The following is a 10,690-nucleotide window of genomic DNA, read 5'->3' on the forward strand; positions in this document are numbered from 1 at the left end:
AGAATGGGAGCAGAAGTCAAAGTATGGAAGTCCAGGTCAAAAAGTTATTCAGCAACCGGGATGAGTTCCCTCTATCATTTGTAAAGAGTAATGTTTACGAAAGGATGTGTTCAATCCCAAGTGATGATTTTATCATGACAACAATTATTCCTAGAGAAAATACATGTGAGATCAGACCATTTGGATGGGCAACTGTAAACGTTTTGTGATAAAATGAACATAAAATGCATTGTCTCTGCTATGTGATTTGTTAAAAAACGGCATCATGTCTTTTCAGGGTTGCAGGTAAAAGCGATACAAATATGGATTGCGAAAGAAAACCAAAAAGGGAAGGCACAGACTAGTACTGAGAAAAGGACTAAAGCGCCATCTTGAGTGGAAACTAGGAAGGAATGATTAAGGAAATAGCCCAAGGTTTGGCTATATCACTGCAGAACCATGGGATTCACATCTGTTCCCAGTGACCGGAGACTCAATAGGTTCAGTCAGGACAAAGCTTAAATATCCAAATAGCTATTTAAATAATTAACAAAACTTGTTGTCATTCTCCACCTAGCTAAAACATGGACAGCTTTTGCCTTCTGTTCTCAACTTCCTTCTGGTATGCTACCATTGTGCTCTAGTATGCTTGGAAAATACATTTCATCAAACTATCAAACAATGCAACAAATAAATATGATGCACCTCTACCAATGAGGAAAACCAAGTAAAGAAAAAGACACTTTTATCTGTGCAATTAGTTGTTTAGAGCTAAGGGTAAAATGTAAACCCTATCTAATTATAGATTTTTAAATATGCATGCGCTGTGTGCCCTGGTGCTTTTTGCACTTTTTGAATTCTTAAAAATCTGATTGATTGAACAATTGATTCTCAACATTTTAAGGGCTAGTTCATGATTTTGTTGGTTATTTCTGTTAAACTGTTTCAATAACAAATATATATCATATGAGATAATTACATTTTTTCTGTACAGATTCCTTTTTACCTGGGAACATTTTCATTTATAGCTCATTGATATTTCATTGCAAAGATAAAAAGGAAAAAACATGGACAACCATACAGAAGTGGTTTATTTCCTGCTGTTGGGACTTCCCATTGGTGTGGAGCTTCAGGTATTCTTCTTCTTCATAGTCCTGTCCATCTACATTCTCACTCTGACAGCCAACATCACCATCATCACCCTTGTAAAGTTAGACCAACATCTTCAAACACCAATGTACCTTCTGCTCTCTCAACTGTCAATCATTGAAATCTTTTACACCTCAACTATTGTCCCAAAGCTGTTATCCACCCTTCTCCAGAAGAACAGCATCTCTTTTGCTGCCTGCTTCATTCAGCAATACTTCTATGTTAGTTTGGGTGTCACTGAGTTCTTTCTTCTGGGGGTGATGGCTGTTGACCGCTACTTTGCCATTTGCAATCCACTGCGTTACACCACCATCATGAATGAGAAGATTTGCCTCCAGGCTACTGCTGCCTGCTGGTTGGCTGCATTCGTGTTTATGTCATTTCTGGTGATTTTGTTAGCCAAACTCCCCTATTGTGGACCAAACAAAGTCAATCATTTTTTCTGTGATTTAGCACCATTGTTGAAACTGTCGTGCATTGATACCCACATAATGGAAAGTGTTGTTTTCTTCTATGGTTGCTGCGCCATCCTGCCTTCCTTGGTAGCAACCACAGTTTCTTACATCTTTATTGTCTCCACCATTCTAAGGACCCCATCACAGAAGGGAAGAAAGAAAGCCTTCTCCACCTGTGCTTCGCACTTTACTGTAGTAGCGATCTTGTATGGAACAGTGATCTTCCTATACGTAAGGCCAGCATATGCATTCCCTATTGAGATCAACAAATTTGTTGGTGTCTTCAATACTGTAGTCACTCCTCTTCTAAATCCACTAATTTATTGTCTACGGAATAAAGAAGTGAAAACAGCTGTGAGAAAGCAATTTGGTAGGAATGTTTTGAGAAGCAACTTGCCACATTGAATTCAGTGCATTCTAATGCCAAAAAGGGTGGTCACGCACTCCAACTAGTCAATGAACATTCTCTTATTAAAACTTCTTTGCTAACCATTATACTTTCAAAGTCCTCCATGTGCAGAAGAACTCAGGGATGGTGTAGGAGGGGACATGCTTTAATTATACCTCAACATTAAATGGATCCACACAGAAAGAATAGCATATGGTAGGGCTGTTGAACATCCAGTATTAAATATTCACTGTTTCTGGGGATAAATGCAATGAAGACTCACAATACTGCACTTATCTATTGAATGTCCTGACAAATGTTCAATGTTGTTATTCCCTATGTGATTAAATTATTCAAAAAAGCAATGTCAAGTTTTGGACGAGTCACAATGACCAAGATACGCAAAATGTGTATCTTAAAATATAGTTTCTGATTTTACAATAAGGCTTTTATAATTTACGTAATTCATGTAAAACTTGGCAATCCAGGGTGCTAATATTTTTCATATGTTATTATCTGTGGGACTGTGTTTTATTCCATATTTTTTTACACGAAGCGCGTGACAGTGTGAGACGTAGAGAGATGCTTGTGCATCTTTCAGTTTCATTTCTTGCAACAAAATGAGCTGCATGATTTGAATAAGTCAGTCTGATAGTTAGAGGGGCTTGTACCCTCTCACTGCGGACAACAAAATGTGGCATGGAGATGCATTCTTTGATCTTGTGTCAGAGACTCGGATCCAGGACCACACTCCCACTTAGTGGACACATGATTTGGCACAGTGGTGTATGAGAACATGTCCTTTGTTATGAATTGCATGAAATGAGTGGTCTAATGTCGTCATGACCTCTCCTCCAACCCAATTTAAAGGAAAGCTAAGGTGGTGCAGCCTGGGGGAGGTAGTAGGCAATTCACCACACTGAAAACCCTGAAACATTTTATGCCACTGTTCCACTCATTCCTCGCTAGTGGAATACGTGGGCAAGTGGTGTCTGGCAGTGGATTCCCCTATATTCATTGGGTCAGGTAAGTGGGCAGAAGTGCCAGCCTATGGCATGAGTGAGCTTGGCCTATGCCCTAGGTGCCAACCATCAGAGGGGGGCACAGAGCTGCCTGCATTAAAGTACTGCAAACTGCAGCGTCCTTTTGACCTGAATCAAGTGAGTGCATTCAAACTGATTTTCAATCATTTTTTTACATTTCAGGGGTGTGTGTTTTTTAACACCCCATCACCCACTTCCTTCCCCTCCCATCTCTGTATGCAGCATCGGATTGGTAACGTGGGCCGGTATTCAAATTCCGGATGTGGGCTGCTTTTTAGATCTCGCCTACCAGCGCGCATTCGCTGGTAGGAGAGAGACCTAATGACATCGGCACAGCCTTGGGGGCAAAAACGTGCATGCGTTGCATTGCTTTGAATGGCAACGCGCGCACGTCTGGTGATTTCCTTGTGGGAGCGCGCAGGCGCCATATGGTCGCAATCATTGCTGCACGCTCCCGCAAGGGAATCGCGCAGGCCCCCTAACCCTGCTGCTGCGCGAGGCGCTTTCTAATAATCATGCCAGGACTGGTGTAATTGAGAAAAGGGTGACCTCTGGTGGACAAAATAGGGAATCTGGCTGACGTGAAAGTTTATCCTCTGTAACGACAGTTCGTGCTTAATGCTCAGCCTTGTTTTTAAATGGCTTAATCCCCTGGATAACGCAACAAAGACTGCAAAATAAGCCCCTGTTATATCTAATTGTGCGACTAACCAAATCCCAGACATATTGTCACAGCCCGCTTTTGGCGCCAGTAGAGGTGCACTTTAAGTAAATTCTCGAGTATGCTGCCGAACCACAACTGGTACTGACAGGCATAACTATGTTGATGCCAATGGGTCGACTATAGGGGGCAATGTTTTGCTTCCTGTGTTATTTCATAAAATATAGGACGAAGCCCTGCCCAGGTCATCCTGCCTCTGTTGCCCAATGGAACAAAAGAATTGCAAACCAAGGCCCCTTGAACACCTAAAACCCCGCTCTCTCGCCCGGCATGTGGTGTCTGACCAAACAGTCAAAGAACAATAGTATCTTAGGCCAAAACAATAAGATTATTGTCCACTTCTTGTTGTTGAGAATTTCTCTTTTTAATGCTCGAGCTACACTGCGCCAGCCGACACGTGTTTCATAAAAGCACAGGTCACATTGACTCTTCAGGGCTGGAAATTAAAACAAAATATATACAGTACTGAATATCCTAGCCAGAATATCCGTTACACCAACCATCTCACAGGATGGACTGATGTTACACAACATCACAATTGCTCATGTCCATAGATTTTATGATGGGGAGAAACATTTACCCCCAAAGAAAGGCTTGAGAACACTTTCGTGCGCATGCAAACAAATTGCTGAATGTGTATTTCATTAATAAATTACTTTCTTCTAGGCGCTGGTTCTGAAGTTACTTGCGCCATTACGTGAGCATGCATGAAAAAGATGGTTGTGATTCTCATCCAGCGTTACCCGCGATATGTACATTGCAGCATCCAAAATCCGTCTGCTGTTGTATTTGGTTAAATACATATTTACAGAAAGGTAAAATTCGCGCCTACAGACAGCAAGTATTCTCAGTGGAGATATTTCGTGCACAAGAGGTGAAAAAGGCCAAACGCCCTGAAGCGATCACGGAAAGAGAGATGGAAGACATAGATCCCACACCTGTGCTCTTATGTGCTGATCAGTGCAAATGTCCCCTTGTAGGCATGCCGGTACATACCTTCCTTCTATTCTAGGCGTGTATTGTAATTCCTGAATGAAGAAAATGAATCGTGTCAATGCCAGGATGAATCTATAACCCATAGTCTACCTCATTTTTAATGATAATATATGGTTCAATGCAACATTCATAAGGACGCTTACCACTAGACTGGTGATAATTCCAACCCGGTTAGGGTATCTTCAGGTTACTTTGTTGCTCGAGTCTGCACAGGTATCTCAAAAGCTGTGGCATGTGACCGTAGGATGATATATGAAATAAAAATACACAAAGGCCCAAGTTATTCCCTTTCTGACTGATCACCCTTCTAGCCACTAAATTGACATAATCGATGCATGCCCGCTTAATCGCCATACTGTTAGTTGGTGAAGTGTTGGCCAATTAAGAACGGCCTTGCCTTCGGGTTGTCACTAGTTGACTGCCATATGTTAAAATGGTATTCATTATAATGCCCGCTAAGCCAAAAGTATAGGGCCAACCTATGCTGAATAAAGGTTGCCCTTCTCTAATATGCAGTGCCTCTTGTTGTCTATTAGTCGACCCACAATCCCATCATGATACTCACGTTGCATCTGTGAATAATCACACACTCCTGGTCAACCCACCTCCGTCTGTGGTAGGCCTGTTAGGCCCAAAACACTCACTCTTTAGTACTACACACTACTTGCTCACCTGTATATATAACAGTACTTGTGGCGGACCGTAAAGGATAAAGGGCGGAACAGGACTCTCTCTTTTTGATTTAGATCTCGATTTTGCCTAAAAACAATGCCAAATAGCCTTGTCAAGTTGTTGCACAACAATAATGCCCGAAGTCTAATAATGCCAAAAGGCTGAAGCACTTACTCTATGTGAGGCAAATCCGCTCCGCGATTTTCACTGTGTTCCAAAATTTGGTTCCGGTTCTTTGTGGTGCCTGTCACCACCAAACAATATTCTCAAAATCCCAATAATCCCATGGATTGCCTCTCAATGCCATTAAACTATCCATTTACACAAAATACCTCCTGTTCCTTCCTGCCGAGAATCCTGCGTCTTTCTCCAATGGTGTGTGCAATTCCAGAAGTGGTTAAGCCGCGCATGCGTTATAAAGTCTCCTCCCATGCTTGCCATGAAGCAACTGGAGCACACACACTACTTCCGCTTTGTGCTGAATTACCAAAGCGAAAGTGGGTACGGCGATAATGGGATTTGCACACTCTAATCAGATATTCCAACAGAATGGTTAAGAACCACCTAACTGGAGAGTAAAATCCTATATTTATGGGGCTACTGTACCACTAAATGTTTGTCCACATGGAATCGTTTGTAGCGATATGGTCTTCAATAAGTACCCTCAACTCGGACAATTACGCAGTCAAAACCGTGCCCATCGTGGTAATCCATTCCCAAATTTTTCTGTGTATTTTGTCCCCATGTTACTATTTTGATCCGGCCTCCTTGTGGATTGGTCCACCCTACTGAATACTCCCTGAAAATTACTATTCCCTCGTCATAGTGTTGTACATGTATTTCGGGTGTTTAGCAAGGTATGTTTGTAGTGATTTGACCCCCGAATGTACTGTCATACATTGCTCCTGCGTTCCTTATCAGAGCCACCCCGTTGTGTATAAGAAGTGACATTTGGAGTGACCTTTTATGCATACTTTTTTCATTGCTCGCATGTTTTGCATACATTGATTATTGTTAGTATTCCCCATTATCCTGACACCATTATACATTTCAAAAACGTGTAAATTACAGAGGTTACAGTTACAGCGTCTAGGCATCCAATCCCAAGAGTATGACATTTACCCTAGGAAAAACTGCATCTCTGAGTCGCAGTTCAAACCCCGTTTCACAGACTCCAAACGCATTATCCAAATTGCCTCTGCTCTACGTAATCTCAGTTCTCTGTTGCCCCCTCTAGGATTCTGGTCAATCATTTCTATCCCAAAGAAAGAAATCTCTTTGTGGATCTTTTGAGCAGGGCATAGCAAAGCATGGATTGCTACAGGTACCTTGGATCCCCATTCTTTAGAGCTTGTTTGTGTTCTTTTATTCGTTCTTTCAGGGGTCTAATAGTGCTTCCCACATACTGCTTATTGCATTTGCATACAAGTAAATATACAACGTATCTTGTAGTACAGTTTATATTGCTCTTGATTTCATACCAATGACTGTCAGGCACTCTGAATCCTTTCACTTTGTGTTGGGCCCATTTACACATATTGCAAAATCCGTATTTGTGGAAACCCTTAGTGTGTGGAGTCAGCCATGTGTTGACTCGTGGTGTTCTGGGTAGTGACGGACTAAGCCTAGTGCGTAGGGTTCTCCCTCGCCTAAAAGTGATCATAGGATGTGCTGGTATTTCTTGCGACAGGATATTATCTCGCTTCAATATTTCCCAGTGTTTGTTGGGAGTCCTTCTCAGTATATGATTCATTCCATTGTACTCGGTGATCATACGTACTGTTGTGTCTTTTGAGTTTTTCCCTGACTTTGCTCTCAGTGTTTCTGTTCTTGTTACTCCAGTCACTTTTTTGGCTGCTTGCCTCAGTGTGACATTATCATACCCCCGTTTTCTGAATCTCTGCTCCATCTCTTTCATGCATTTACTGAACTCTTGGTCATTGCTACAAGTGCGTCTTGCTCGTAGGTATTCCCTATAAGGTATAGACCTGATTTGGTGCACAGGATGACTACTACTGGCGTGCAGTATTGAATTACACGAGGTGTCTTTCCTAAAAAGTCTGCTGTTCAGTTTATCATTCTCCACATCCAATTCTATGTCTAAAAAACGTCTTTTTTCTGCACTGTGCTCCATTGTAAACCACAAGCCATATTTATTCTTGTTAAGATATTCACTGAACTCATCCAATTCAGAGGCCGAGCCCGACCAAATAAGTAAACAGTCATCTATATAGCGACCCCAGTAGATAATTCTATCAATCCAAACCGCACCCTCACTGCCCCAGATGTATTCAGTTTGAAGGCAGCCCATATATAAATTGGCAAACGAGGGTGAGAATTCTGATCCCATTGCCACCCCCTTGTTTTGTTTGTACCATTTACTCTCGAACATGAAGTAGTTGTTGTCTGGAATTAACCTCATCATTCAAGTTAACATTTCATTGTGCAGCCATTGCGTGGCAGGTCTGTTATTGAGTAAGCGTGTGATTGCTGCCAACCCCTTGTCAATCTCTATGCTAGTGTACAACGACACCACATCCAAGGTCACTAGTAGAAAATTTGGTTGCCATTGTAAGTCTTCGAGTATACCCAAGATGTATTCAGAATCCTGAATATAACTCGCCATTGTTCATACTAGGGGACCTATGAGAGATTCTATCCCAACTAAACAGCAGGACGTGTTATGAGGAAATAGGATACAATCCAATGGGACCACTTTGTATAAAGATCAATCAAGAATTAGCAAAATGGCAACCACAAGGGATTCTAGATGATGACGAACTGGCATACCTGAAAACCACAAGCCCTACATATCCTATCCTTTACACACTGCCAAAAATACACAAACATAAGCCCTTTCCACCGGGCAGACCAATTGTAGCGGGGATAGATGGTCCAACTGAGAGGATTTCAGAATATGTAGACCTGTTCATAGGTCCCCTAGTACGAACGATGGCGAGTTATATTCAAGATTCGAAATACATCTTGGGTATACTCGAAGACTTACAATGACAACCAAATTTGCTACTAGTGACCTTGGATGTGGTGTCGTGTACACTAGTATAGAGATTGATAAGGGGTTGGCAGCAATCACTCGCTTACTCAATAACAGACCTGCCACGCAATGGCTGCAAAATGAAATGTTAACTGGAATGATGAGGTTAATTCTAGATAACAACTACTTCATGTTCGAGAGTAAATGGTACAAACAAAACACGGGGGTGCCAATGGGATCAGAATTCCCACCCTCGTTTGCCAATTTATATATGGGGTGCCTTGAAACTGAATACATCTGGGGAAGTACGTATGATCACCGAGTACAATGGAATGAATCATATACTGAGAAGGACTCTCAACAAACACTGGAAAATATTGAAGCGAGATAATATCCTGTCGCAAGAAATACCAGCACATCCTATGATTACTTTTAGGTGAAGGAAAACCCAGAACACCACCCAGAACACCACGAGTCAGCACATGGCTGACTCCACACACTAAGGGTTTCCACAAATGTGGATTTTGCAATATGTATAAATGGGCCCAACACAAAGTGAAAGGATTCAGAGGGCCTGACTGTCATTGGTATGAAATCAAGAGCAATATAAACTGTACTACAAGATACGTTGTATATTTACTTGTATGCAAATGCAATAGGCAGTATGTGGGAAGCACTATTAGACCCCTGAAAGAACGAATAAAAGAACACATACGAGCTCTAAAGAATGGGGATCAAAGGTACCCTGTAGCAATCCATGCTTTGCCATGCCCTGCCCAAAAGATCCACAAAGAGATTTCTTTTGTTGGGATGGAAATGATTGACCAGAATCCTAAAGGGGGCAATAGAGAACTGAGATTACATAGAGCAGAGGCAATTTGGATAATGCGTTTGGAGTCTGTGAAACGGGGTTTGAACTGCGACTCAGAGATGCAGTTTTTCCTAGGGTAAATGCCATACTCTTGGGATGGGATGCCTAGACGCTGTAACTGTAACCTCTGTAATTTACACGTTTTTGAAATGTATAATGGTGTCAGGACAATGGGGAATACTAACAATAATCAATGTATGCAAAAAATGCGAGCAATGAAAAAAGTATGCATATAAGGTCACTCCAAATGTCACTTCTTATACACAACGGGGTGACTCTGATAAGGAACGCAGGAGCAATGTATGACGATGCATTCGGGGGTCGAATCACTACAAACATACCTTGCTAAACACCCGAAATACATGTACAACACTATGACGAGGGAATAGTAATTGTCAGGGCGTATTCAGTAGGGTGGATCAATCCACAAGGAGGCCGGATCAGAATAGTAACATGGGGAAAAAATACACAGAAAAATTTGCGAAGGGATTACCACGATGGGCACGGTTTTATTTGCGTAATTGTCCAAATTGAGGGTACTTTTTGAAGACCATATCGCTACAAACGATTCCATGTGGACAAACATTTAGTGGTACAGTGGCCCGTAAATATAGGATTTTACTCTGCAGTTAGGTGGTTCCTGACCGACGGAATATCTAATTAGAGTGTGCAAATCCCAATATCGGCGTACCCACTTCCGCTTTGGTAATTCAGCACAAAGCGGAAGTAGTGTGTGCGCTCCAGTTGCTTCATGGCAAGCATGGGAGGAGACTTTATAACGCACGTGCGGCTTAACTACTTCTGGAATGGCACACACCATTGGAGACAGATGCCGGATTCTTGGCAGGACGGAACAGGAGGTATGTTGTGTAAATGGATAGTTTAATGGCATTGAGCGACAATCCATGGGATTATTGGGATTTTGAGAATATTGTTTGGTGGTTACAGGCACCACAAAGAACCGGAACCAAATTTTGGAACACAGTGAAAATCGCGGAGCGGATTGGCCACACATAGAGTAAGTGCTTCAGCCTTTTGGCATTATTAGACTTCGGGCATTATTGTTGTGCAACAACTTGACAAGGCTATTTGGCATTGTTTTTAGGCAAAATCGAGATCTAAATCAAAAAGAGAGAGTCCTGTTCCGCCCTTTATCCCTTACGGTCGGGCACAAGTCCTGTTATATATACAAGTGAACATGTAGTGTGTAGTACTAAAGAGTGAGTGTTTTGGGCATAACAGGCCTACCACAGACGGAGGTGGGCTGACCAGGAGTGTGTGATTATTCACCGATGCAATGTGAGCATCATAATGGGATTGTGGGTCGACTAATGGACAACAACAGGCACTGCATATTAGAGAAGGGCAACCTTTATTAAGCATAGGTTGGCCCTATACTTTTGGCTTAGCGGGCATGATAA

At 42.0% G+C, this 10,690-nt stretch overlaps 1 protein-coding gene across 1 annotated transcript; it reads left to right on the forward strand.

Moving 5' to 3' along the window:
• The first annotated feature begins 1,046 nt into the window (after positions 1-1,046).
• LOC147712300 (olfactory receptor 6M1-like) lies at positions 1,047-1,988 on the forward strand. The gene has a single exon (XM_086919619.1). The coding sequence runs from the start codon at positions 1,047-1,049 to the stop codon at positions 1,986-1,988; it is 942 nt and encodes a 313-aa protein (XP_086775745.1).
• Positions 1,989-10,690: the final 8,702 nt, after the last annotated feature.

This window comes from Lissotriton vulgaris, chromosome 5, assembly GCF_964263255.1.
Source record: "Lissotriton vulgaris chromosome 5, aLisVul1.2, whole genome shotgun sequence".
Taxonomy (NCBI): Eukaryota; Metazoa; Chordata; class Amphibia; order Caudata; family Salamandridae; genus Lissotriton; species Lissotriton vulgaris.